Source organism: Cololabis saira, chromosome 18 (genome assembly GCF_033807715.1).
Source record: "Cololabis saira isolate AMF1-May2022 chromosome 18, fColSai1.1, whole genome shotgun sequence".
In the NCBI taxonomy this organism is placed as follows: Eukaryota; Metazoa; Chordata; class Actinopteri; order Beloniformes; family Belonidae; genus Cololabis; species Cololabis saira.
In genome coordinates this window covers 24,096,448-24,121,470 of record NC_084604.1, presented here as the reverse complement: position 1 = coordinate 24,121,470, position 25,023 = coordinate 24,096,448, and the positions used below count along the sequence as shown (strand labels likewise).

The 25,023-nt window shown below is 44.8% G+C and overlaps 1 protein-coding gene across 7 annotated transcripts in view; it reads right to left on the bottom strand.

The window, feature by feature from the left end:
- Positions 1-595: 595 nt before the first annotated feature.
- Positions 596-25,023, bottom strand: part of sash1a (SAM and SH3 domain containing 1a) — a 209,412-nt gene continuing 184,984 nt past the window's right edge. For 5 of the 7 annotated variants that reach the window (XM_061707291.1, XM_061707293.1, XM_061707297.1 and 2 more), the window contains 11 exons: positions 24,386-24,807; positions 21,873-21,947; positions 21,559-21,741; positions 19,708-19,840; positions 18,204-18,373; positions 16,816-17,025; positions 14,922-15,072; positions 10,781-10,909; positions 6,678-7,720; positions 3,023-3,154; positions 596-2,916 (listed from right to left, as the gene is read on the bottom strand). In XM_061707291.1, coding sequence (XP_061563275.1) covers positions 2,656-2,916; positions 3,023-3,154; positions 6,678-7,720; positions 10,781-10,909; positions 14,922-15,072; positions 16,816-17,025; positions 18,204-18,373; positions 19,708-19,840; positions 21,559-21,741; positions 21,873-21,947; positions 24,386-24,807 — 2,909 coding nt within the window. In that variant the 3' untranslated portion in view covers positions 596-2,655. The remainder of the gene's footprint in view (positions 2,917-3,022; positions 3,155-6,677; positions 7,721-10,780; positions 10,910-14,921; positions 15,073-16,815; positions 17,026-18,203; positions 18,374-19,707; positions 19,841-21,558; positions 21,742-21,872; positions 21,948-24,385; positions 24,808-25,023) is intronic. The other 2 variants (XM_061707292.1, XM_061707296.1) reach the window with 1 other exon arrangement.

Below are 25,023 nucleotides of genomic sequence, written 5' to 3'. Positions count from 1 at the left end.
AAAGAGAAAAATCAGGCTTCAACATGGGTCTATGGACCTGATGTCACATGGGCCTTGTCCAGTTCTTCTAATACAGTCTGTACTCCCTACTTCAGGATCTGTGGCATGAAAAAGGCAAACGAATGCCAGCAGATGTGCAGAATTAAACCGCTGTGGATCCAGCTGTTGGTCCGGAGCAGATGTGTACAGTTTTTCAAATGAGTCGCAAGTCAGACAGCAGAGCAGGTTTTTAAGCTCCCTGTAGTCCGAGGGCGGGGTCGACTCCACCTCCAGCAGTGTAGAAAGTATATGACTTTGTCATCCAATGTTGCAAAACAGACAAGATTTAAGATTATTTTGTTTTCTCCCACCGAAAAACCCAAAGAAGCCCAACTGCTTCTTGTGACCAAGAATAAAACCGCACATTTGACAAACTGCTTTAATTAAATCAAACTGAGTGTTACTTTTTTTTTTTGCAAAACCACACATTCTTCATTTTAGCATATAATTTAGTTAACCAGTCCGATGTGATGAGCCAGCAGGCCACATCTTCTCAGTACCAGGTAGGTTTGCTCGGCACGCTTCTTACCTGCATGGAGACAACGGGAGGATCGGATTGTGACAAGAAAAAAGTTGTTTTTTTTATTATAACTCAGAATGACAAATAGTTATGGACATTACTTTTGTTGTTTCAATACACATGTAAATCTGTATGGACAATCATTAGGTATATGAAAAGCAAATAAAATAATTTGTACACGTATTTTACAATCCATACTGTAATTCCTTACTGGCTAGAACAATATGCATTATGCAGGAAGGTATTGCTATTCATATAGTACAGCTAATTACAGTCGATATGAAGAAAAACAAAAAGAAAAAAAATAAATTATTTAAATATCAATTACATATACAGAATGTGCAATATCTGCTAAACATTTCATATATGTAATCAAGAGTGTTTTTTTTTTAGACTGAAAAAGCAAGTTGAGTAACCGGGTGGAAAACTCATGACTGGTTCTTAAACTTGGCATTGGGAAGTCAACACTAAAAGAAAATACCAGCATGACCTATATGGAAAGCCTTTACAATACCTGACGAGGGTCCGTTTCAGGACCTGTGAACAAACGGAGCCAATTTTGCCTATAAAAACCGCTAGATTTACCATCTAAAGTGCATTTACAGTGTCAGTATTTTCATTCGTTCCAGAACGCTCCTTGGGTCTTTTACTTGTTTAATCATAGCCCCCCTCCCTCCCCCTATTTCCCCAGAGCACCGCTTTGATTGAAGAGAGGAAAGGCATCTAATATCAATCCATCAAGTGCCCACTGCAAAAAAATGAAAATAAAAAAAAAAGATACACAGATGGTTCAAATGTGAAATACACGGAAGGAGCGTTCAGCTCAGTTCTGGTAATAAAACACAATATTAAGTGTTATATGAGGAACAAAAAAAGGAATATCTGTTTACACCATTTCATGCAGAGTGCACAACTGACAGAGTTTCTTGTGATTTTTGGCCCCAGAACTTCGCAGTCCTTCCCCACTCAGTGTTTCCCTGAACTTCAAGACTCGTCAGCTGAATGTGGGATCATTCGCCGTCTTCGAGGGGCGTCCGATTTTCTTCACCAAAAGCTGATTCGAAGTTCCAGGACGCTCCAGAGGAGCACATCGCTCAGCTGCAACTCAAATTCCTCAACGGGATAAACAAACAGTGTAGAAAGTCTAATAAACTCCAGATATGGTTGCGTCTGAGGAGCATTTTCCTTTTTTTTTTCCCTCCCTTCTTGTCCCACAACCCCCTCAAGCATTGGTCATGTCAACGTGGTCCTAGGCTGCTCCACGTGGGACGATGACAGTGCCTCGCTTCACTCCAACGGCACATTCAGGTCAAATGCCTTCGGCACAGCTCTGTCGACTTCATTCGCACGGGTAAGGCAGCTGAAAATGTCCGTATAAACATCAGGGAATGTACTGTTTCACTGAAACCTGATTGTAATTAAAACCCCTCTCTAAGACTCTCGATATTACAGCAAGGGGAGCATTCAAGATGTGAAGTAAGACATACAAGAAAATGGGAAAAGGTCAGCTTAACCTGGCCTCCGAGAAGGCTGTAACATTGAAAAAGGCAAAACACAAATTTTAATATTTAGATTGTTTTAGAATTAAGATGTGCTTTAGGCTATAATACAGATATACGATATAAAAGAAGCAACCTTGAAGCCACTCGCTGTCCACTGTTTGGCATCTGCATTTAGTCCACACTTCACCCTCACGTTATGGTGCCTTGCCACAAGAAATGCGAAGGAAATAAAAGCATCTTTCTGGATTTTAAAAACAAACGACAACAGAAAAAACCCACGTCCATCCTAGAAAAGTGTGCTTTCTTCCTTAAAGGCAGCTCCAAGACTCTGCGGGGGTCTTCAAAGTGGAAGGCCGCCCCACAGAGCCGCTCAGTCTTTTTATTTCTGTCTTTGAAAAGGCATCTGATATCTTGCTGGAGAAACTCCTTGTTGTCGTAAACATGTAAGAAAAGTCAGAGTGATAAAGAGATGTAATCACAGAAGAGCTCGTGTTGAGTCTTAGACGTGTGAAGTCCTCGAGTCCTGCAGCCACCTGCTGGTCGTGTTTGAAATGAAAGCGTTCGGACCGCGCCGGGTCGGTTGCGCCGACGTCATTAGGACTGCCCCTCTCTGTGTGCATTGACCAACCGGGCTTCGGTGAGCAGGCGGCGGGCGTGTCTCCCATCCTTCACCCCGGCCTCCCACGCGCTGCTCTCCGTTAACGAGGCCACCCGGCTCAGCGTGTCCACGCCGGCCGCCGCCAGGGACGCGGCGTACATGGGCAGGCCGATGGAAGTGAGCCAATCAGAGACGGTGCTGATGTTAGCCAAGGGCACCGGCTTCCGGCACATCTCGGTCAAGCCTCCGGAGGGGATCTGCGGGACACAGAGAGAGACGTTGATGAATATGCATCCATTCAACATTTCAGATTTCATCCTTTCAGACAAGTTTGACAACAGTTGGTTTATCTTGGGACCTTACAGCCATGCGGTGCTGTTTCCGGAGCTCCCTGACTCTGAGCTGGTCCAGAGAGGAGGCCACATCTTTGACGGGCTGCTCCAAGTCCTCAGAGTAGCGCTGCACCAGCGGCTGGGGGACGCCACACCGGCCGTGCTGGGTGAAAGAGGACAGACAGAAGACAGGAGGCCGCATTTAAACCACATGGGTTCGTTAACTTCACATAATGCATAAAGAGCCGGTGGATTGTAACTAAATGAAGAATAACATTTCAGTTATTGTCCAAACTTGTATCATACACATATCCCAAAATCCATTGACATCAAAATCATTTGGGATCTAATTAGGGATTTTATTACAAGTGCTGACTCGGATGAAGATGAAAGATCATTTTCTGAAGTGTTTGGGTGGGCCTGAGAAGTGATGGCAAACAGTCAGCAAAGCCTGGTTTGGGAACTGGATCAATGGTATTTTAAGACAGAAAGGATGGATGGATGTTTGAACTACTGAATTTTAACGGCTGGATTTAGACTTGGCCCTGCAGGGAGCTTCCAGGTAGGTCGACCATCTTCACTACTGGGTGATGTTCTCAAGCCTTGAGCTGTTTTAAGTTGGTAAACATGGCATAACTGCCAATTTAGGAATTTTAAAAACCATTTTCAAAGTTAACTAGAATAAACTGCTCGTTAAATTACTTGAATGAGTAGAAACACCAGCGGCTCTCACTCATCCTCTCAGGGTTCTGTCTGTCTGTCTGAATACGCGTGTTCCTGCCAGAGCCGGGGGCTCCACCATGTTTCAGGGGCCTGGCCTGGGGTCTGATGAGTGCCAGAAAGCTTCTTTTTTACGACCTCGTCTGCCTTCAGTAAGATTCAGTCCATAAACTTAACAGTCTGAACCGCATCATAGCGGAGGCCGAAGCCACAGCCGTTCCTCCTCAGCTGCAGGCAGCACATTTATATAGCGCACACGCACACGCGCACACGCGCACGCACACACACACACACACACACACACACACACACACACACACACACACACACACACACACACACACACACACACACACACACACACACACACACACACACACACACACACACACACACACACACACACACACACACACACACACACACACAGGCCCCTGGCATCTGCACACAACGAGAAAACACACAGACTCCCGACTCTATTAGCGTCTATTTTTGAAACTGAAGGAGTTATAAAGGGAGCGAGCTGCGGCGTCGGCCTAAACAAAGAACAATTTGCAGCCGAGCTGCAGCCAAATTATGACTGAGTTAAGTTAGGCATGTCACAGCACGAAACCAGAAGAGCCCGCCGCCAGATGGGGAGACGCTCAGCGTGTCCTGGAGATCGGCATTGGCTGTGAAAATACGACTCAAAATGTTTTGCAACTATACACTGCAAAAACTCAAAATCTTACCAGGAATATTTGTCTTATTTCTAGTTAAAATGTCTCATTTTTAGTCAAAAAATCTCATTACACTTAAAACAAGAGTCATTACCAGAAAAATTACTTATTTGACAATTTTCACCTGTTTCAAGTACATTTTTACTTGAAATAAGTAGAAAAATCTGCCAGTGGGACAAGATTTATCTTCTCATACAAGCAAAAAATCTTGTTCCACTGGCAGATTTTTCTACTTATTTTAAGTGAAAATCTAATTGAAACAGGTGAAAATTGTTTTTTCCAGTGATGAGTCTTGTTTTAAAGCAGCACAATCTAACTTTTCCACCTTAATATGATATTTCCAGAGTAATTGTGATGGTACATCAGCTTCCAACAGGTTTAATGACACCTCTGTCATGGTCTGAGGGGGTCTGTATCGCCTTCACAGGCATTATGTAACTTTGAGGTGGATGGTAGGAACCCTTCCACACTACTGGTAAAGTACTACCACTTTTGTCCAAAGGAGCCGCCAAACTCAACAAAAGCTGAAAGTTACATTGTGCTGCTTTAAGTGTAATGAGATTTTCTTTTGACTAAAAACGAGACATTTTAACTAGAAATAAGACAAATATTCTTACCTGTGGCTTGTTCCAAAAAAACGGAAAAACGAAAAGACGAGTTTATGGGAATATGCTGACATAGCATTTAACCGGTAATGTTTGTGTTTGCTGGGTGTGTGTGGATGTTATTGGGAATTTACTGGTGAAAGAAGTTTACTGTGAAGTACGGCAATTTCTGAGCTGTAATCGGGAGTTTACTGACCCCACTTTTTTGCCACGGGTAGAGGAACAGCAGGGGACTTTTAGGCCTTTGTTTAAAAAGGAGAGCCCCCCCCCCCCCCCCCTTGATAAAGGCCCTATCTCCGTTTGCTATTCACGTGGGCCAATTGGGCATAGACAGGTTGGGGGAGTTTGAATGGTAACTCACAGAAGTGTTGATGGCCGTTTGATGGCTCTCGATGGCTGCATCACACATTGTGTAAACTGTAAATTTGAAACAATGCAGTGTCCCCGCCCCTCCTGCTATAATATGAGGTGAGTTCAACTCTCCCAGACTAGTAATATCAGCATGGAAGAACAAGAGCAAGGAAGAAGGAGAAGAAGGAAGCGACATTTCTGTGTATACTGTAATAAGACAGTTTCACATTCTACCTACTATTCCCAGTGTCACAAGGGAATCCATCTTCTCAATGGTGTTTGGCATACAGCTGGAGTAACAGGTAAGTTATTCAAATTGAACTACAGCCGCAAACTTGAATGTCAACTAATTGCAGTTACTTGGGTTTAAATATGTTGTGTGTGTGAATGAAGCTCATTTGTTTAGTTTTTTTTTTTTATAACTGAAGGTAATGATGATGAAAAAAACAACCTTGATCCAAAAGCCAATGAAAATGATCGACTGAATACATCATCAATAATTGAAGGTGAGTGTAACAAATAACAGATCTGCTATAACACAGAGCATGCTGTCTTAAAAAAAAAACCTATACAATAATGTCCCATGATGCAATGTGTTGTGAGCTTGTATTTTGAATACTATCAAGCGATTTTGTTGTTTGTTTATTTATTTATTTATTGTAACAGAGGGTGACTTTGGCGAAGAAGATGGCCATTTCCACATTGAACTGGAAGCCAGTGACCTTGATTTGGAATTTGAAGACACATCTCCAATTGATGAAGGTTTGTTGTTTTGTGTGGGTGTGTGTGTGCGTGTGTGCGTGCATGCGTGTGCCTGCGTAAGAAAGAGAGAAAAAACAAACCTATACAAACTAATAAATGTCCCATGATGCAATGTGTTGTGAGCTTGTATTTTGAATACTATCAAGCTAATTTGTTGTTTGTTTATTTATTCATTTTTTGTGACAGAGGGTGACTTTGGCGAAGAAGATGGCCATTTCCACATTGAACTGGAAGCCAGTGACCTTGATTTGGAATTTGTTTATTTATTTATCGGCCTGGAATGTCACACCTTTGTGTGACAATTCTGCCAGCATGGCACCCTGCTGGGTCTGGCACCTCCAAACACAGCAGGAGGTCCCAGTACAATACGGGAGTTTCCGGACCGGGAAAATGATTCGTTTTCGGGTGGTTTACCTTACATAAATTCCTGTGCTAGTGCCTGAAATACCGGTGGTATACACAGCCGTAAACCCTGTTTTTTTTGCTGTGGGTGTTTGCAGAGAAAGAGCTGCTCCGCGGGACTCCTCACCTTGTCGGAGTAGGGCTCCTCGGTGAGGTCGATGTCCTCCGCCTGGAGCCGCTGCTCCAGCAGCGTGAGCAGGTCGGGGCCCATCTTTGCGTGGGACAGTTTCCTCGTAACTGCCATCTTTCCCCCGAGATCTGAAAGCCAGGGCGGCTGCACGGCCGGCGGGGAGCCCGGCTCCTCGCCCATGGATGAGGCGGAGGACGTGGCGCACGGGCTGGCCGGGGTGCTGGCCGGGTTGCTGGCCGGGGTGCTGGGGGTCTTGGCCGGCAGCGGGGAGGCGCTGAGGCTGAGGACGGGGCTGGGGCTGCTGCTGCTGCTGCGGATCACGGGGCTGCTGGGCTGAGATCGGTTGACAAAGTGTGTGGGTGAGGCGGTCGGGGAGGGCGAGGAAGGCAGGGAGAGCGGCGGGTGCATGCGCAGGCCGTTGGCCAGTCTCTCCTTAGATTTCTTGGCAGGGACGGGAGGTGGGATGGGAGGCTTTTTGGGATGAGTCCGGATGACCCTCTCCCCGCTGGTGCTTGAGTCGGGGGGACTGGGAGTAGGACTCGAGAGACTGGAGGACTGCGTGGTCGGACAGGGCGAGCGCAGCGGCAGCTGGGAGGGGATGGGGGGCCTGTCGGCTCTGCCTTTGGGACTCACCGCCGGAGGAGAGCCGTCCCCCCTGCAGCTCTTGGAGGGGCTGCTGTGGCCAGACTTGGGCAGGTCCCTAGTAGGCTTGAGCACCAAGTTCAGATCTTTCTGCTCAAACCTGCCCCCGAAGCGCAGATCCCCCAGGGAGTGGGAGCGCTTGCAGCGGCCGGGGGGCTGCAGGGGCCCGGCCAGCTCCTCGCAGCTGCGGCTGGCGCACATGGGCGCCTGCGTCGGGGCTTTGCCCAGGTTGAGGGCCTTCAATGAAGGCTTGAAGAAGCTTTTGGGGAACTTTGCGCGCTGGTTCTTGTCATTCTGCTGCAGGGCCTCGGTGGAGATGGTCATGGGCAAAGTCGGGTAGTCTGGAGACTGCAGCCCCGCCGACGAACGACTGGAACGGGACGCTTTCCTGGTCTTACCTGCAGAAATAAAGCCCCCTCACTTAAAATACAGATATTCAGACTTTAATGCCAACGCAACCAAATAACTCAAATAAAATAGCTTCTCTCTTTTTTATTAGAAATTTCTTCTGCTTCGTATCATGTCAGCAGTCAGAAATGAATAAAGTATGCGGTGAAAGAAAATGGCACGTATGCATCACACAAATTCTTGTCAACAAACTGAATGCATCAATTATTTTAACTACTCTGCTCCCAAGATATGGGAGAAAAAAAAACATAAAATAAACTAAGATAAGACTCGTTGCAGTTTGAGCCTTTTCTGTAAGCCATAGTGAAACGCAGACACATATCTATCAAGGAGCATGTCAGAGCCACAGGGACAAGATAAGCTTTCGACTCATGGTCTAAATGATACGCTGTTATCAAAGCAGGAATTCTAAATAAAGTTATCTGGGTGGAATATTTAATAAAAGAATCAAAACAAAAATGATGACGCAACTTACCATCTATCCTTTGGCATACAGAAGAAAATGAAGGGATGACAGCCATAGAGCGGCTTGGAAAAGTTTTGTTTTTTCTTTTTTATAGCGGCATAACAAAGATATGTTTAAAAGATGGAGAAATGTATTAGCAGATGTGTTGAAGACGTTTGCTTTCACTAAGGCACTCTTTCACCCTGACATTTAAGTGATACATGGGATCATACTTCACAGCTCCAGAATATAGGGCCTACTGGTTTTACTATCAGTAACATGACTTTTTTTATACATGAAAAAAGCATAACATAAAGCATAGCTCTAAATAATAATAAAAATACACTAGGCTATAAGATGAATGGCTGCTGTCATTCAATGACTTCTGCTTGCAAATATGTTCAAACCCTTGGAGCATCACCTTTCATATAGCCTATGTTTTATCATTCTTGTAGAATGTGACAAACATGACTTCTATTTCGAGAAACAGTTTTAGTAGTAATTAGTGATTTACTGATACACGGAAGGGAAAAAAAGAAAAAAGAAATGTGCGCATGTAATAACATCTAAAGCCGTTTTGTTTCAGCAGCGCCGAGATCCAAAAACAGTCGCATTTAAGTTCACATTTAAAAATCCTCAGTGCAGAAGTCATTTGATGACATGATGAAGAAAACCTAACAAGAATGAGCAATCTATGTTAAAGAAAAGAAGAAAAAAAAGGCTTACTTAGACGTTCAAGACTCCACAGCCACTTTCTCAAAAAAACAACAACAACCAAGTTTTAATTAGTGTCTAGTATAGTGTTAACATACAAACTTGTGTCGCTTTTCGGCTGCATCTGCCGTGTGAATCAAAAGTTCATTCACGCGAATCGTGTATTGGAGACCATCTTCGCAATAACCTATCTTTGGTAGAAGGCGAGACCCACACGTGGTTGCCGTTTGCGACTACTTACGTATTATAGATTATATCTTGACACACTGACCTCAGAATATGCTGGCGTCCGTAGACGTCTGGTGTAAGTAACGTTAGAAATTACCTTCATTTAACCATGTGATGGGAATAAATAGATGCTCTTATTTTGATTGCGATCGGCCGAAAGACTCACGTGTGTCTGTTGCGGTCAACCAAAGATGTCTAATTGCGAAGATGCTCTTTACGACACGATTTACGTGAATGAAACTTTGATTTGAACGGCGAACATCGCAAGTTTGGAGGGATGGTTTTTAAAAACCAATACGAAAATGGATAATTATTTGAAAAAAGCAACAAATCTGTGCATTTGCAGCGATGTGGAGCTGTGGAACTCTGAACACACAAGAGGAAAGACAGAATGTACTACATATGTTACACAGCTAGTTTGTGAAAAGTTTAGTGGCATGAAAGGAAGAACCAGAAAGAAGAAATAATAAAAAAGAAACAAGCAGCACCAGAGTCCCTTTTATTGTTTTCGGGAGTTGGTTTTATTGCACAACTTTTATTTCTATCGCGGCGGACTGCACTTTTCACTGTTGCACCTGAATGACATCACACAGAAGAGGAACGCCAGCAGTTACACTGGGACTGTACAGACATAGAAACAAGACAAAGCAGTGAATTATGAGTTATGGAGCTGTTAAAAAGAATGCTCTGAGTGAAAGAAGATGGCAAATGCTGAGAGAAACAATAATAAAACATATGACCTCAATAAGATTTTAGGATCCGAGGTGTTTTACAATCTGTGCACTATAATTGAAAAATATTCCCAACAACATTTGAGGCACATTACTGTATGGTTGTGCAATATAGTCACTATAAACACAAGAAAAGTGACATCTTGATGTGACGGTAACAGATTCAGATCCGTTACCTTTCTTGAACAATTATTAAAAGTTTTATCAGCCTACAGAATCACCACTGCAAGAAAACACAAGCTTTTTTTTTTTTTCTTCCTCACACTGCAACTCTGCAAGTCTTTTCTTTTTTTCTTTCTTTCTGAATGCCACATTCTGCGAACACTTAACAGAAGTGCTCTCCGAGCTCACATTCATCTTCCTGGTATCCATCTGTGGACCTTGAAGCCACAGCTGGACCAGCTGGGAACCCGTGTCCACAACTGGGCAGGGAGTTTGTTCTCATCGGAACAGTTCTGGGCATTGGGGGGAGTCTCTCCCTCTGTGCTCCCAACATTGTGGGGTGGACTAGGCTTAGCGGTCTGGAGCCTGGCTCCCTCTCAGCTACAACTGGACTTTGGCACTGACGGCACAGAACGCCTGAAAGGATGAAAAGAGGGATGAAGAAAGTGGAGTGAAAGCATAGTTATCGAGGGCAGGAGGCTCTTTCTGCGCTGCAGTATCACTACAGGTGTAGAGACAGGTAGGTATGGTTTAGGAGCTTAAGAGATTTACAGATGCTGGTCCGCAGGGATGAGATGGGCAGGGGGTTAGGTAGGATGGAGATGCATGGCAGGTAATTGAACAGCAGTGGAAGCCCGAGGAGGAGGGGGAAAAAGAGAAAAAGGATCACTGTGATAAAAGGAGTAGGCTTCAGTCGGGGTGGGTTTGAGCCAGGCTAATTCCCAGGGTAGGGTGGGTACGGTGTCCAGACTAAGCAGAGCGATCATTACCATTCTCCAGATTCTCGTTGCTCTCGTAGCAGCCGGAGTCCCGCGGAGAGTCCCCCGTCAGGCCCTGACCCTCGGAGAGCAGCTTCTCCTGGGATCCCGACAGGCCGCCGCGCTCCGGGTCACTGCTGCCTGATCCCAGCAAGACACAGAACCCAGAAATCAGCACAACACAGTCTCACATTTCTCTGGACCTTGGAAGTAAAAGTAAAAACTCCTACTGCAGTAACATATCACTGAAACTAAGGATGCACAATGGTGTCAGCACGGATGGTGTTGACTTATCCTGTTGTTTTTAATGTAATTTTCTTGATCTCAATGTTTTATCTTTGTGTCTGTGAAGCGTCTTTGAGATCTTTTAAAAGCGCTCTATAAATACAATTGTAATACAATTATTATTATTATTAATAATGAAGGCTTTAAAAGGAGACTTGATTTGCCCTTTTTATCTGTGAACGAGATGATAAACATTCTTGATGTCTTAATGAAATGCATGTGGGAAAGCTTTGGCTGAGGTACCAGAGCTGCTCCCTAGTCAGCCACGTTTTACACCTCTGTTCATAGAGCTACTTACGGGGCAGCTTTTCTTAAAGGGATTGTGACATGAAAAACAAATTTTTCTTGATTTTTTGTGTTTTGTTGGGTGTCTTGACATCAATTACACCCAAAAAACAACAAACTTTTAACATTCAGTGTATTGTGTGCTTTCTGGGATTTTCCGCATAACTGTGCAAAAACGGTGCACCTGGTTTGCTGGCGGGCCGTTACGTAACGGCCCGCTAAATCACCGCCCCCTCCACCCAGCTCCCTGCCTCCTCTCCTCTCCAGTGCACCATAACGGCTGATTTATGGTTCCGCGTTACACCGACGCAGAAACTACGGCGTAGGGTTACGCGGCGACGCGCACCGTACGCTGAACCCTACGGCGTAGGCTCTGCGTCGATTTAACGCGGAACCATAAATCAGGCTTAACACGGAGCTGTTTACAGCCTCTTCTGTTCTCATCAGCGGAGGAAAACTGCTAAGAAGACCCGCGGCCACTGACTGGACTTAAGATAAGGGGACACTTTATTTACATGCCTTTATTTTTATGATTGTTTGCTGTGGTTCGCCCTCCTGCTTTTCCGTGCATGCTTCGCCTGTCGCTCTCCGACGCCGCTGTGAGCGTATGGCTGGAGGAGGAGGAGGTTTGGAGGAGGAGCGGAGCAATGATTGACAGGAAAGGGGGGAAAGGAAGCATTTTTCACGGCGCAAAAAAACACTGTAATAAAAAGCCAGGAAAAGAGAACTAGAGTGAAGTTTTTCTTGTTACACTCTTTTAGACACATTTGAGGGATGTTGGCCAAGACTTTTAATAGTGTTAAAAGCATGTTAAAAATGATGTCACAATACCTTTAAGACCATCAAAGGCTTTCACTTGGGCAGTTTTACTTTTCACCTCATGATAAAGGTAGTTCAACAAGACCTACTGCGTTATGCAACGAAGTGGAGAAAATATATCCACATACTGGCATTTGCATCCCATAATCCAATTCTGTGCATCTCAAACCTCTTCTTTTTTTTTTTTTATTCGTAAACACTCCAATAACAAGACTAATGGAAACGCACCCTAAGAACTAAAGCCGCGTTTCCACTAGCCGGAGTTCCGGGTAAACCCGCCAGACAGGAACCCAGGGCCGACCGTCAGCTGCCGTGTCTCCATTACACTGTAGCGCCACACAAGAACCGTTGACTGAAAATAATAGTGCCGCCCACCCATCAGGTGGCGGTAATGCAAATATTTCGTAGTTCGCAAAGGGCCAGCAGAAGAATGAAGAGAAGAAGAACGTAACCAACGGATGCTACTTGCTTTTCTTTTTAAATATCGTAGCGATTGAGATTAAAAGAACCCCCCCCCCCCCGCTGGACCGCAATATTAGTGTAATATGAAAGCAAGACCTGAACCGACCCATCGGTCCATTTTTTTATGTAATTTCCAACTTCATCAAATGTACTCGTAGCAAAATGTCTTAGGTCAAAAATCTTAAATGATTGGTGGTCACATGATTTAAGTTCACATGAGAGGGCCGAATGTAATTTCCTGCTTTTAGAATAACCAATCAGCAGAGACCCCCCACCCAGGGCTCCAGAGTGCGACCTATTAGGTCGCATATGCGACCTAATTTATTAAGGTGCGAGTTAAAATTTTATGAGGTCGCACCGATGCTACTTGCAAGAGGACTAGTGGAAAAAAAAAAACAATTTTTTTTTTTTTCACTCGGCTGTGTTAGTGCATTAATGGAGTGGTTGATAATACAATCTTACTTTCTGGCTCATTCCTGCGAGTCCTATTTCTCCTCTCTCTCTCGGTCTGCCTGCCTGTCTGACTGCACCTGGTCTGCGCACGTTACGTGCACAGCAGTACACGCAGCGCGCTCAAAAAGGTAAACAAAGCGCAGTATGAAGCGGTCTATAGTCGATTATTTTAAGAAGAAACATGTGCCAGAGGCAACCATGGAAGGATCCATGGTGGAGGAGGAGGAGAAGGGTTAGCAGAGGGAGCGACAAGAATCATGGATTCTTCTTCTGATGAAGAGAGTGACAGGTTGGCGAAAGAGGCGGGGGGGAGAGTGGGGAGCAGGCTCGCCACCCGTCCCTTGAAATACGGAATTGTTTGGTAATTGGGAATTAAAAGTTGCGTTCTGTATTGAACCAATACGGAACCCCTTTGCGCTCCGTTGCCTAGTTAAGCCTAAATTATGGTTCCGCGTTAAATCGACGCAGAGCCTACGCCGTAGGGGTAAGCGGCGAGCTCTGCGTTGGTCTGACGCGGAACCATAAATCAGCCTTTACCTCTCACTGCTGCTAACTGCACCGACACGCGCGGCTTTAAACAAACAAAAAAAAAAAAGTCAAGTCAAGATGTCTCCAGAGGCTCCAGACACCCCACCTCGTCCTAAAAGAGGAAGCAGAGGTCTCTCTGAGGTGTGTCAGACAGCATGCTGCAGGAACCTCCACAAACATAATATAACGTCACAGAGGAGCCAGGCATCTGTTGCACAGTTCTTACCTGAATCATCCCCTGAGCTTGATATGGTTTTATATGGTTTTATATGGGACATATATTATGCTCTTATTTATTGGTCATAATATACAGGTGAAAGTCGGATAATTAGAATATATTGCTAAACTTAATTCGGTCCCCTTTAACCCTAACCCTAACCCAGTAAATTCAACTAAAGGTGAAACAAATATATTATTTCCCACTACATGCAAAGTGAGATATTTCAAGCCTTTATTTGTTATAATTTTGATGATTATGGCCCACAGCTTATGAAAACCCCAAATAAAAAATCTCAAAAAATTTGAATATTTTATGAAATCAATAAAGAATTAAATAATCAAAATTATAACAAATAGTTCAGTGGAGCCCTTGTCTGAAAGACAAGGAGCTGCTTGTCTTTTGTCGTTTTGTCATTTAATTTAGGTGTGGTTCTGTTTAACTGCCCAATGCAGGCAGACTTTGTTTAATTTACGATAACCATGCGCAGGTTCAGGCTGTCTGTACAGTCATGAAAGTTCAATGCTATTACAGCATTTAGTTTTTTCATATAAAATATATACATTTCTATGCATTTTAGACGTTTTGGGGATGTCCCTTTTTTTAGCGCTCGCGAAAATCGCTGAAATCGGGACGTTCCTTATTTCTATTTCTGAAAGGTGGCAACCCTAGTGGGGAGAAGAAACAAAAGTACAGCTTTCAACAACAATGGCTGGCACAGTTCCCGTGGTTAAGGTACGAGGGACAGGCCATGGTGTGTGTCCACTGTAGGGCATGTGGCCCGTCAGTTGCAGGAAGGAATGTAACTAATGTTAATTGAGGGAACCTTATTGTAGTGTTTCTAAATATATTATGTGCAATGCAAAATATGGTGCTACCTAATTTGTTTTGGTGCTACTAAATGAAAAGCTAGGTGGCACCAGTGCTACCTGTGAAAAAGTTAGTCTGGAGCCCTGCCCCCACCAGAGTAGCTCCTCTCGGCCGAAAAATGTCCCTCTCCTTCTACAGGGCTGTTTTTTGGCCCCGTAAAGGTTCCTGAGGGCCATGTTACAGGGCCCTCTTCTCACACATCTATCCATCTTGCATGATTTTCCTTCCGCTTACTATCATACTCCTGCAGCAGCTCCACGGCGGTGAGCAGCATGGCTCTGTGCTGGGGGTCGGTGATGTTCAGCTCCTCCAGGTCCTCCTCCTCCAGCAGCTTGAACGTGTCCAGGTCCTCGTAGCCGTTGAACAGGAACGTGGGCATGTGCTCCTGCGCGCAATCAAGTGTGGAGGTTAAACTTGAAAAACAGACTTCAGTTTAGAAAAACAGGCTTTAGATATGGATAAGAAGACTAGTAACAACAGCTGTGGAGCAGATGCGTGAAATATAAGACAAGCATATGCAAGAAGGGAAAAAAGACAAGCATATGCAAGAAGGGAAAAAAACCTGCAATTGACTTGTCATCTGCTCACGATTTCCTGCCCACAGTTTATTTTTGACCAACTGGTGAGCCCGATTTAAGCTGCCACTTTGATTTTCAGGTTGCCCATCATTGTGCTGAGCCGTAGGTAGTTAAGTTATGGCTGCCGGAGACCTCAGCACTCTTTGATGTGGCGCAAGTTTTGTCATGTTGGACCAAACTCGCTGAACAAGCGGTGTCAGTAACAGCAAGGGGAGTGCAACTAAATCCAGTGGAGACCGAGGCGGCAACCGCACAAACTTGAATGTGAGAACACGTCAGGGCGGAGAGACTCTCATCACAGCAATCTTTAACCACAGGGGACAATGTGATATATACACTCAAATCAACAGCAGGGAAAAGATCCACCCTCTGGGTGAAAAGGGGGGTCCGGCTGACACCATCACCAGCGAGACCCTGAGTTACACCCGGAGCAGCCCGGTGTCCGTGCCTTATTTCTGCTGGACGATGCAGAAGGCCACCGATGAACACAAACGCCGGCAGCTGCGTCGGCTCGCTCGCAGAATACTGCGTGCTTTTGACCAGATGAAAAATGTAAACACAACCCCGGTCCAAAGAGGATCTGGCAGCGAGTCCACTGGCTGCTTTAGAGTCACGCCCCTCCGCCGAGGACCGCCGGCTGAACTGAGTGTTTGCTTGGCACTTTTCAGCGTACTGTACATCTTTGCTCTGCGACACATCACTTTTTAGTTTATGCAGTTCACGGAGAGTGCATGACACAAAGAGAGGACCTATACTGTCATAAATAAGTGAGGCACTCACTGAAAATGAATAAAATTATAGTATAAGACGTCTACCTGCCATTATGAAAGCAAAAACTGCCTCTTTTTTATAGCTCAAGTGATATTACCGGCTTTGAAAGTATGATACTGATCCAACTCATAAAATAAACTTATCTGATCTCCACTTAGTTCACCGGAAATTTATTACTCTAGGTTTGTGCTTAATGCCGATAAGTCCGTCAACATCGACAGATAAATGAGATAAATAGCCGTTTTCTTGCAACAAGGGAGGAAGGAGGGGGCGGTCAAACCATCAGATAAGGGAATTAAAAGAGAAATAACTGCAAGTTCTGTCTGATCCAGGAATCCGATAGCGACCCGAGCACTGAGGCGCGTGCACCGGCAACAAGTAGCAATGTGACCGTAACAAGCTGATTTACAGCTCGGCAGCCTCTAATCTTTGCGAGGCTATTGATTTGAGCGGCGTCAAACACAGACATCACATCTCTGTTTGAGGAAGCGAGGCCTGCTGGCCGCCTGCATGGGAGGGGATGATCGCCGGCTCTGAGCGCCGCGTAGGTGGCGATGAGAGAGCCCGGCTTCTCCCCAGGGCGTGGCCGTCGCGATGGGGGCGGTAATGTTAGAGGCTCGCTGTCAAATCAAAAACACCCAGAGACACGCAGTCTCTAATTGTGTCAACTATATTTGTTTCTGCTTGTCTGCAAACTCAAAATTCTGTCTATCTTTTTTTTCTCTCTCAGATCAGTCTCATGTTCACTACGAGGCGATGATGCACGGACTCTGGCCGACCTTGAGGTTGATGCGCTCCAGCAGCTCCTCCACCGACGTGGGCTTGGGGGGTCGGCCCTTCCTCCTCCTCCTGTGGGGCCTTTTGGGCTTCTCCTCCTCTTCGCTCAGCACGTCCACGTAGATGAACTTGAAGGTGCCCACCTTGTTGTTGAGCAGGCCCATCCACGTTCCCATGGGGGGCTTGCTGATGATGTCGATCACGTCTCCCCTCTGGAGAATCACAGAGGAGAGAGGGATAACATTTTAAGAAAAGTTAATAATAAGATTTTACACCACACTCAACTGTATAACAAATCAAAAAGTAATTTCAGCTGTTTAAAGTCCTATAAACCACTCAACTTTAACAGTACCGGTAGTTAGCTTATTTCATTTTCATTTCATTTTATTCTTTATTTCATTCAAAAAACAAAACAATTTAATACAAACACAAATACAAATGTTCCTAACTTATGAATGAAAAGGAGCAGAAAGAAGAAGAATCTTATCTGATCTGCCCCTTTCACAAATAACATACCGGTAAATTAATAATAATACAAAAAAAAAAAAAAAAAAAACAACTAAGTGAATAAAAACAACTAAAATAAAATTAAAATAACATTAAATAAAATTACCACCGCCTACGGGTATGTCAATCAAACTCAACATTTTTCGTTATATTTCCTTAACATACAGGTTTTAATTGTTCTTTTGAATGTAATGTTTGATTTGGATTCTTTGTTTTCTTTGTTCAGATTGTTCCATAAATTGATTCCTTTCACAGAAACACAACGTTCCATCAATTTTGTCCTGCATCTTGGTTTTATAAAAATCTCTGTTCCTTTTAAGTTATACTTGCTTTTTCTTTTTTCAAATATTTTCTGTATTTTAGCTTAAGTATTTAAACTAGCTGCGATGACAAATGACAACCATTTTTCCTGAAAGGAGGCTCAATAAACAGTTTAATAGTGGAATGCAGGTGCATTAATACCCAAGATTCACTTTCATGCAAACCTGCAAACCAATTTCACTTAACTGGAATGTTATTTTTGGTCCTTAATGAACATTTACACTCCTTCTTATCTAATAACTGACCAAGGGTTGATTGAGCTGTTGAATTTCCCATAGAGAAGTCACTATTTACCCGACTTTAACCAGATTCTTTTACTCATCGTTTGCTGATACAAACCACGTCATCGAAAAACACAGAAAAGGCTGCTTCCAGTTGGCTCTGACTGTAACCTTACACCAAACTACTGAGTTAGACCTCCATCGTAAGTTGATGGGATGTTGACAACTGCAATGAGGATGCATTTCATTGATGTGGAGGAAGTTCTTACCATCCATATGACGTGTGACAACATCTGTTGCTCTACACTTGAATAAATCGGTGAATATAAAAGTATGTCGACCTTCAGTTTGAGGGAGTCCGAGTCGTAGGGGCTGGGGGTGAAGTCCGTATGGACGCGCGCTCGCCCACAGAACGGTCCTCTGTAGGGCGGCTCTTCGTCGTCTCCATCCTCTGATTTCACGCTTTCTCTGTTGCTGGCCGATGAGTCGGTGGTGCTCACCGTCTGACCGCCTGGACACAAAGAAACACGTGGGCCCGTGTTATGAAAGCTATAAATCCACTGCCAGTAAAACCTTCACCAACCACTTTTCATATATATTTAAAAAAAGCCAGTTATGAGCTGCCATTATTTGAAGGTTTCCTCAAATCCTGATTAAGACTTTCTTCAAAACATCTGCAAAAACAGCCGTTTTTCTCATGAAACATCACAAAGACAAATCCACATTCTTTTTTAAGGAGTGAAAAACACAAAAACGATCTGTATTGTTGTTGGTGTGTTAGAGCGTCAGAGGGGAAAGACTTCCTGCTTTATCACTGCCACATGTTTGCCTGTGCGCCAGCGCGTTTTTGTGTGTTCTGTGGCTCTGAATCGCTGACGGTCGGTGACTCTCGCAACCTTAGAGACCAAAACACACTTCACATGTCTGTGAGATCAGTTTCTGGGAGTTTCCACAGTCTCCACAACTACCATCGTCTGTTTACATGCAATGATGGAGCAGCCAGCAGCAAACGCTACCAGCGCCATCTAGTGTTCAGCTTCCTCATAAACTGATTGAAAACTTGTATCACGCTTCAGATCAGCCTGACTTGTGTGCTGTTTTGAATGATAATAAAATAAAATTTTATGATTTGTTTTATTTTAAAATCATGCAAATTATGTTTAAAGCAAAATCAAAAATGCTCCCTGACCCAATACAGAGGTTCTTTTCAATTCAGGAGACTCGTTACAATCTTAGAGGTGTCTGCAATTTCACAGTACAAATAGCTAAAAAAGGTATGAAAAGGAGATGTGTCTCCTTTACTGGAGTTAAATTCTGGAATGATGCCAACATACATTTAAAAACATGTCATTCTTTTTTTGTATTTAAGAAAATGGTTTGTAAAGCTATTTTTGAAGGTTATAAGTGCAAGTGACCATCTGTAAATGTTTCTTTGCTTTTCTATTGTTTCTTTGCCTTTTGTTGTTTCTTTGCTTTTCTATTCTCTTTTTGGTTTTCTGGAGGTCGGTAGCCAAAAAAAGAAAGTTGGTACTATAGGATAGGCTTTTATAAGCATTTTGCTTCAGCCTATGCCTTTTCAGTTATTGTTCAACACATTTTTTTTGGTTTTGTATGAAATGTTAATGCTGTGTACAATGTTTTTTTTGTGTTGTTTTGTGTTGCAATGACTGAATAAACTTCATTCATTCATTCATAATTCAATTATAACTGTATATAGTTCTGTGAAAAAAAAGTGACTTGTGTGTTCCTCTTATCCAGGCTGATAAGAGATCTGATTTTCTTCAAAATTTAGAAATAAATAAATAAATAAATAAGCTTCCTCAGTGTTCTTAAGGAGTGTCTTACTCATTGAGCTCTGTCCGCTGAGTGAACTACGCAGGCTTTCCACTGATCCTCCAGCCTTAAGCTTGGGTTTCTCCAGAGAGTCCGTATCCGGCAGAGGGGATTGCGGGGAACCAGGCGCTCCATCCGGACTGGACTGAAAGAAGGAGAGGAAAGCACGTGGTTCATGAACTCGAGAGGAAGATGTGAAAAAAATGGAAAGCAGTTGTGAGATTAAAAAATATGAGAGAGAATGTATGTGAGGGAAAGGATGGTGGGAAAGACGTGGAGGAAGATCAGGGGGGAGGGATGCGACGGGGGTTGTTGGCTGATTTTTCATCTCCCCCGACATCCAAAGCAGGTAGAAAGATACAACACTCAGTTTCAAATCTGTTAGTCTTTTTTTTCCTAACTCTACATTTCAATTATTATGATGCGTCCGTTGTGTGATGTGGGGGAGTGGGATTTGTGTGAGGGGTGGGGGTTTGGGCCCTGTTTTAACTTTTTAAACTGTACAATTTTTAAACATGTAAAGCACTTTGTGCTACATATATGTATGAAAAGTGCTTTATAAATAACGTTTGATTGATAGTCCAAATGTAACATCCTCCAATGGTCCAGATAACTGGATCAAAACATTTGAATTTGTTCAAATTCTATGAAAAGTTAAAATAATATCCAACATCCTCTACACAGTTTTTTGCTTAAGAACATGATACCGAGGCTTAACTGTTCGTGTTTTCCGCCACTAGGTGGCACTGTTGTCCGCTGGATGTTTCAGGAAAACGACTTTATTTACACCACTTTATATGCAAACACATTTGAGATATTCCCGCCGGGTTCAGAGCCAGGTGACATTAAAATTCTAATGTTGTTCTTTTTCATTTCACAACATTTCCCCTGACACCTTTAGTTACAATAACTCTAGTGTCGTCTGTTTCGAGTTGATGCTTTTGTTTTGCTTTCTGCCAGAAATCTAACTCACCTTTTCTGTTTGCAGCATAATGAACTTAAATCATCTCCTGCCACACAAATCAATTTGATAAACACTGACTTTTAGCAGTCAGAAGAGAAATGGTGCATGTATCTAATGGCTTTTTGACATCAAGCAGTAGAGGATACAGTTTGGAAAAGCTGAAAACCCTCTGTTGGACTGATTTTTGCAGCCATCCACGTTCACACCATGGTATTTCAATTTTTTTAAGTATAGGAGATAAATACTGCATTTCCTCCTCTACTGGTCATGGCAGTTGATCCATTTCAACTCAACCTCAGCGAGTGACCAGTGTGGGGTTATGTGGGTCACGCCACCGCCTGACCCGTGAAGTCCAGATGTCCCAGTCGTGCATGGATGACGCAATCCCACAAGGTGACATCCAACTGGACGAGTGCTCGCACCACTAAATGCCCAGAAGAATTAGGCCAGTGAGACAGCCCTTTACAGCCGCGGTCCACTTCCTCCAGCGAGAGCGAACCCAGGGGACGCTTGCATCACCGTGTGAGCTCAGCACCAGAAACACACTCCACCCAGCACACTGAGCCCACGGAGAGAGAGAGAGAGGAATCTACACGCCAATGTTTCAGGGATCTGTGTTTACCCTGTAACTAACACAAATACTCCCACCCACTGTGGACAGAACATGTGGTTTACGCTGCTAAACATCATCCAAACATTTGCACAACACGGGGGAACTTTTCTTTCTCTTCAGGTGGCTCGACTGTTTTAGTTTTATATCGACGTTTATGTTGTAGCTGCTCCATTTTAAATAAAGCTACGGTTCAAATAGTCTTACTGTTTGATGAGGCCTCATTTGTCCTTTAAAAGAGGGACGTGATGCTTAATGTTGACTGAAGTTTCTACAAAGCATTGAAAACCTGGATCCATGTGCATGTCCAGCTGTGCTCGTGTCCAACCTGCTCAGACAGGGAGCTGTTGTACTTCTTCGACATGCGTTTCCTCATCGTCTCCTTCACCGACTTGACCTTCTTGCCCAGCGAGATCCGAGACGTGGTGGGGGACTTGACCACTTCTCTGTAGATGGCCTCCTGTTCTTTACTCTGCGACGGGAAGGAGGAAGAGAAAATCAGAACCCGCCGGCGAGGAAAGATTGCGAGGAGCAGGGGGGAAGTTGGGAACAAAAACAGAAGATGAAAGCTTCTCGTGATCCTGCGGGTTTGCCGGCACTTACGTTGGGTTCGGAGCCCGCGTTGACCACGTGGAGGGAGCGGTTGGACAGATCGAAGCCCCCGAAGCTGCAGGTTCTCTGTGGGAGGAGCCAAAACACAATCAAATGAGCCAAACCGAGAAGGTTGCGTCGGATCAGCCGCCCCACCCACACAGTCTACTCACAGTGACTCATGCTTGGCACGACACAGGCAGCAGTTTGATTGATGCACATGGATGTATGGTTTATATAGACGGGGGGGGCATGATGTCATACGGGACTGCGGGCAGCCGACAGACATGATGTAACAATCTGTTATATGAGCTCAGTTTTAATAGTGTGTTAAAGCATGATTCAGAGTAAATGAGCTGGTATATTGTCAGCTCCTAATGTGCCTTAAAACTTTCATTCCTGGAGACAATAATTCCCTAAATCAAATTAACATCTCTTGATGTGGCAAAGCTGAAATATAAAATGTGTCTTTTAAAAGTGAGCACATACATGTTTCTTCTTGTTTTTGCATCTCAGCCCGATGCAGCTCATTTAGTGTTTAAATATGAAAAATGCAAAAATGGGCACAGTTTGCTCGCATGCACAACATGTAGGCCGGTTGCTAAGAGCCAACAACACGTTGTTTTTCTTAGTTTCATCTGAGTGTGACAGGACGAAACAGACTTTTCTTTTGGGCTGCACAGATCACAAATATTATAACAGGGGAGGCAAACTATGACATGACTGACTTTCTGACTCTGCACACACAAAAATGTAGACAGACATTCACGTAAAGAGAAATCCCATGAGGTTTTTTTCCTCCGTTTTCATTGTTAAATGACTTCAGTGAGACGTCGGTCTCAGTGGGAGGAGACGCTCTGGCGAGAAAGCACATTGAGAAATCTACGTCCACGGCTGCAGTCCACATCACAGCTTCCCAGCAAAAGCAGTTCGGTGGAGAAAAAAAAAAAGAAGATGTCTTAAGAGGAATGTGATGATGTTGTTCAATGGAATGGACATGCACCCAGAAAAAAATGCGCCTCAGAGATAATTATAACGGAAAAAAAAAATAAAAATACACTGGCGACAGCAGCAAAAGCCTTAAAAGAAGACAAAAAAAAAGAAAAAAGCAACAACCAAAAAGTGGATTCGGAGTCTTTTGGATGAGAGCGACGTCCGGTGATTTCACTAGAACACAAGAGGACTCAGGCACTCTCAAAGCTGCAGGATAGCGCCACTACATGAACCGTCCTCGCTAATGTGTCTCTTCCTCTGCCGGAGCGGACAGGCAGTGCGCGGGGGAGCTTAGCGAGACACGGCCAGTGCTGCCGGACCGTTATCGTGCTGTTTAACGCTGAAATGTTATCCCTCACATTTACAATCCCTGCAGGATGTGCAACACTGCCCGCATAACGTCACGTTTGTAAAGTGAAAAACCGTCTCAGTCGTTATATCTAACTACATGAAGCCACTCAGACATCCAAGTGCACGTGCTGTGCTTGGAGCTCACACATCGATGCCCCCAGGTACTGTGAGTAAGAGCGCTCATGTTCCTCAGGGAGCTGACATTTACTAAAAGTACTAATGAATCTTAACCCGACCGGGTTTGGCACTACACGTTTCATTATCTGTTCCTCTTCGGCTGAAATAAAAAGGCTTGGAGCCTCAAAGGTTGTAGGAGACAGTGTTTCCCTCAGGGTTGGCAGTTGGGTCTGAGGAAGGTGTGATGAATCTTGATTCACACGTCCTCCATTAACGCCATAAATACCCACAATGCTCCCTGAAATAACTTAAACTGGCTAAAGTGCCTATTAAATAGTAATTTACTGAACGTTGACTAACGTTCCTCCCTCTTGTTTCTGTTTTCTGCCCTCATATATGATGGTGTTTGTGCCACCAGAACCTGCCACCTCTGGGCTATTCTGCAACTTTGGAGTGCCGAGTCCTGCTCACACGCGGCGGTCGATTTCAACCTCGCGGTCTGAACTCACAGACTTCTGCTGGATGCGCAAGAGCACACGCTTGGTGCAGCGGTCCACACTGGCCGCCCACTTCCTGTCCACCTCCCGGTCCTCCTCCAACAGGCAGCGGCGCTCGGCGCGGCTGAGGGTGACTGGGCGGACCAGCTGCGCCCAGTTCAGGTGACCGTACAGGCTCCGCTCTACAACATAGGTGATGTTCAGCTCGCTGACGGCCGTCCGGCCTCGCAGCCTGCGAGAGGGGAACACCCATCCCGCGCCTCCGCTCCCGAAACCCTTTGATTTGCTCACGTCGCAGCGGACGGGGGAGGAAGGGCTGACGGACAGGGGGGAGAGGGCGGACTTGGGATTGCGCGAGCGCTGGTACAGCAGGTGCTTGGTGGAGTAAGCGTAGTTGGGGTCAGGTTTCCGGTGCGTCCAGCTGCCATGGTTCCTCATGGCGGGTTGCTGTTTGGGGCTGCCTTGCAGGCCCTCGTCCAGGGAAATCAGAAGTCGGGGTTGGGAATGGGGTTTGGGGCGGGGTTTGGTGAGGCCGTAGAAGGCGTAGAGCGCCTCCTTGTTACTTACCCCATGGGAGATGGAGCTCAGAGCCTTCCTCATCTCGCCGTCTGTTGTGGAGCGGGACAGCTTTCCCTCATCGTCCAACCCGCACCCTTCGAGCTCTGAGAAGGAGGAGCCGCTGCCCGCCACGCCGGAGTTGGAGCCTCCCAGGGCGCTGGAGCCCGCCGGGGTTCTCCTGGGGGGCCGGATGAGGCCGTGGGTGCTGGAAGACTTACTGAAGGTCTTCACCAGTTTGTGTCCAGACCAGGTGTCCAAGCTGCTGGAGGAAGGGGACGTCGTCAGGCTGTCCGTGTCTCCATCTAGAGACAGCTGATCGTGGGTGAGTGAGGGGAGAGACGCCTCCTGGGGCAGAAGGGGCTTCTTCAGAACCCCCGTGTACAGAGCTGCGTTGTCCTCGCAGGAGAGAGGCGTCTCCAGGTTCAGAAACTCTAGAGACAACAAATCAGTAACCGTATTTGTTAGTTTCAAGGATTAAGGCATGAGATTCTGACCACTTTAAAAACTTAAATTAGGCAAATATTAAGTGTTTAAATAGCTTCTTTTTTTTTTTATTAACATACAGTACAAACAACAACAGAAGGCGACATCAGTTTGTGTGTGTGTGTGTGTGTGTGTGTGTGTGTGTGTGTGTGTGTGTGTAGATA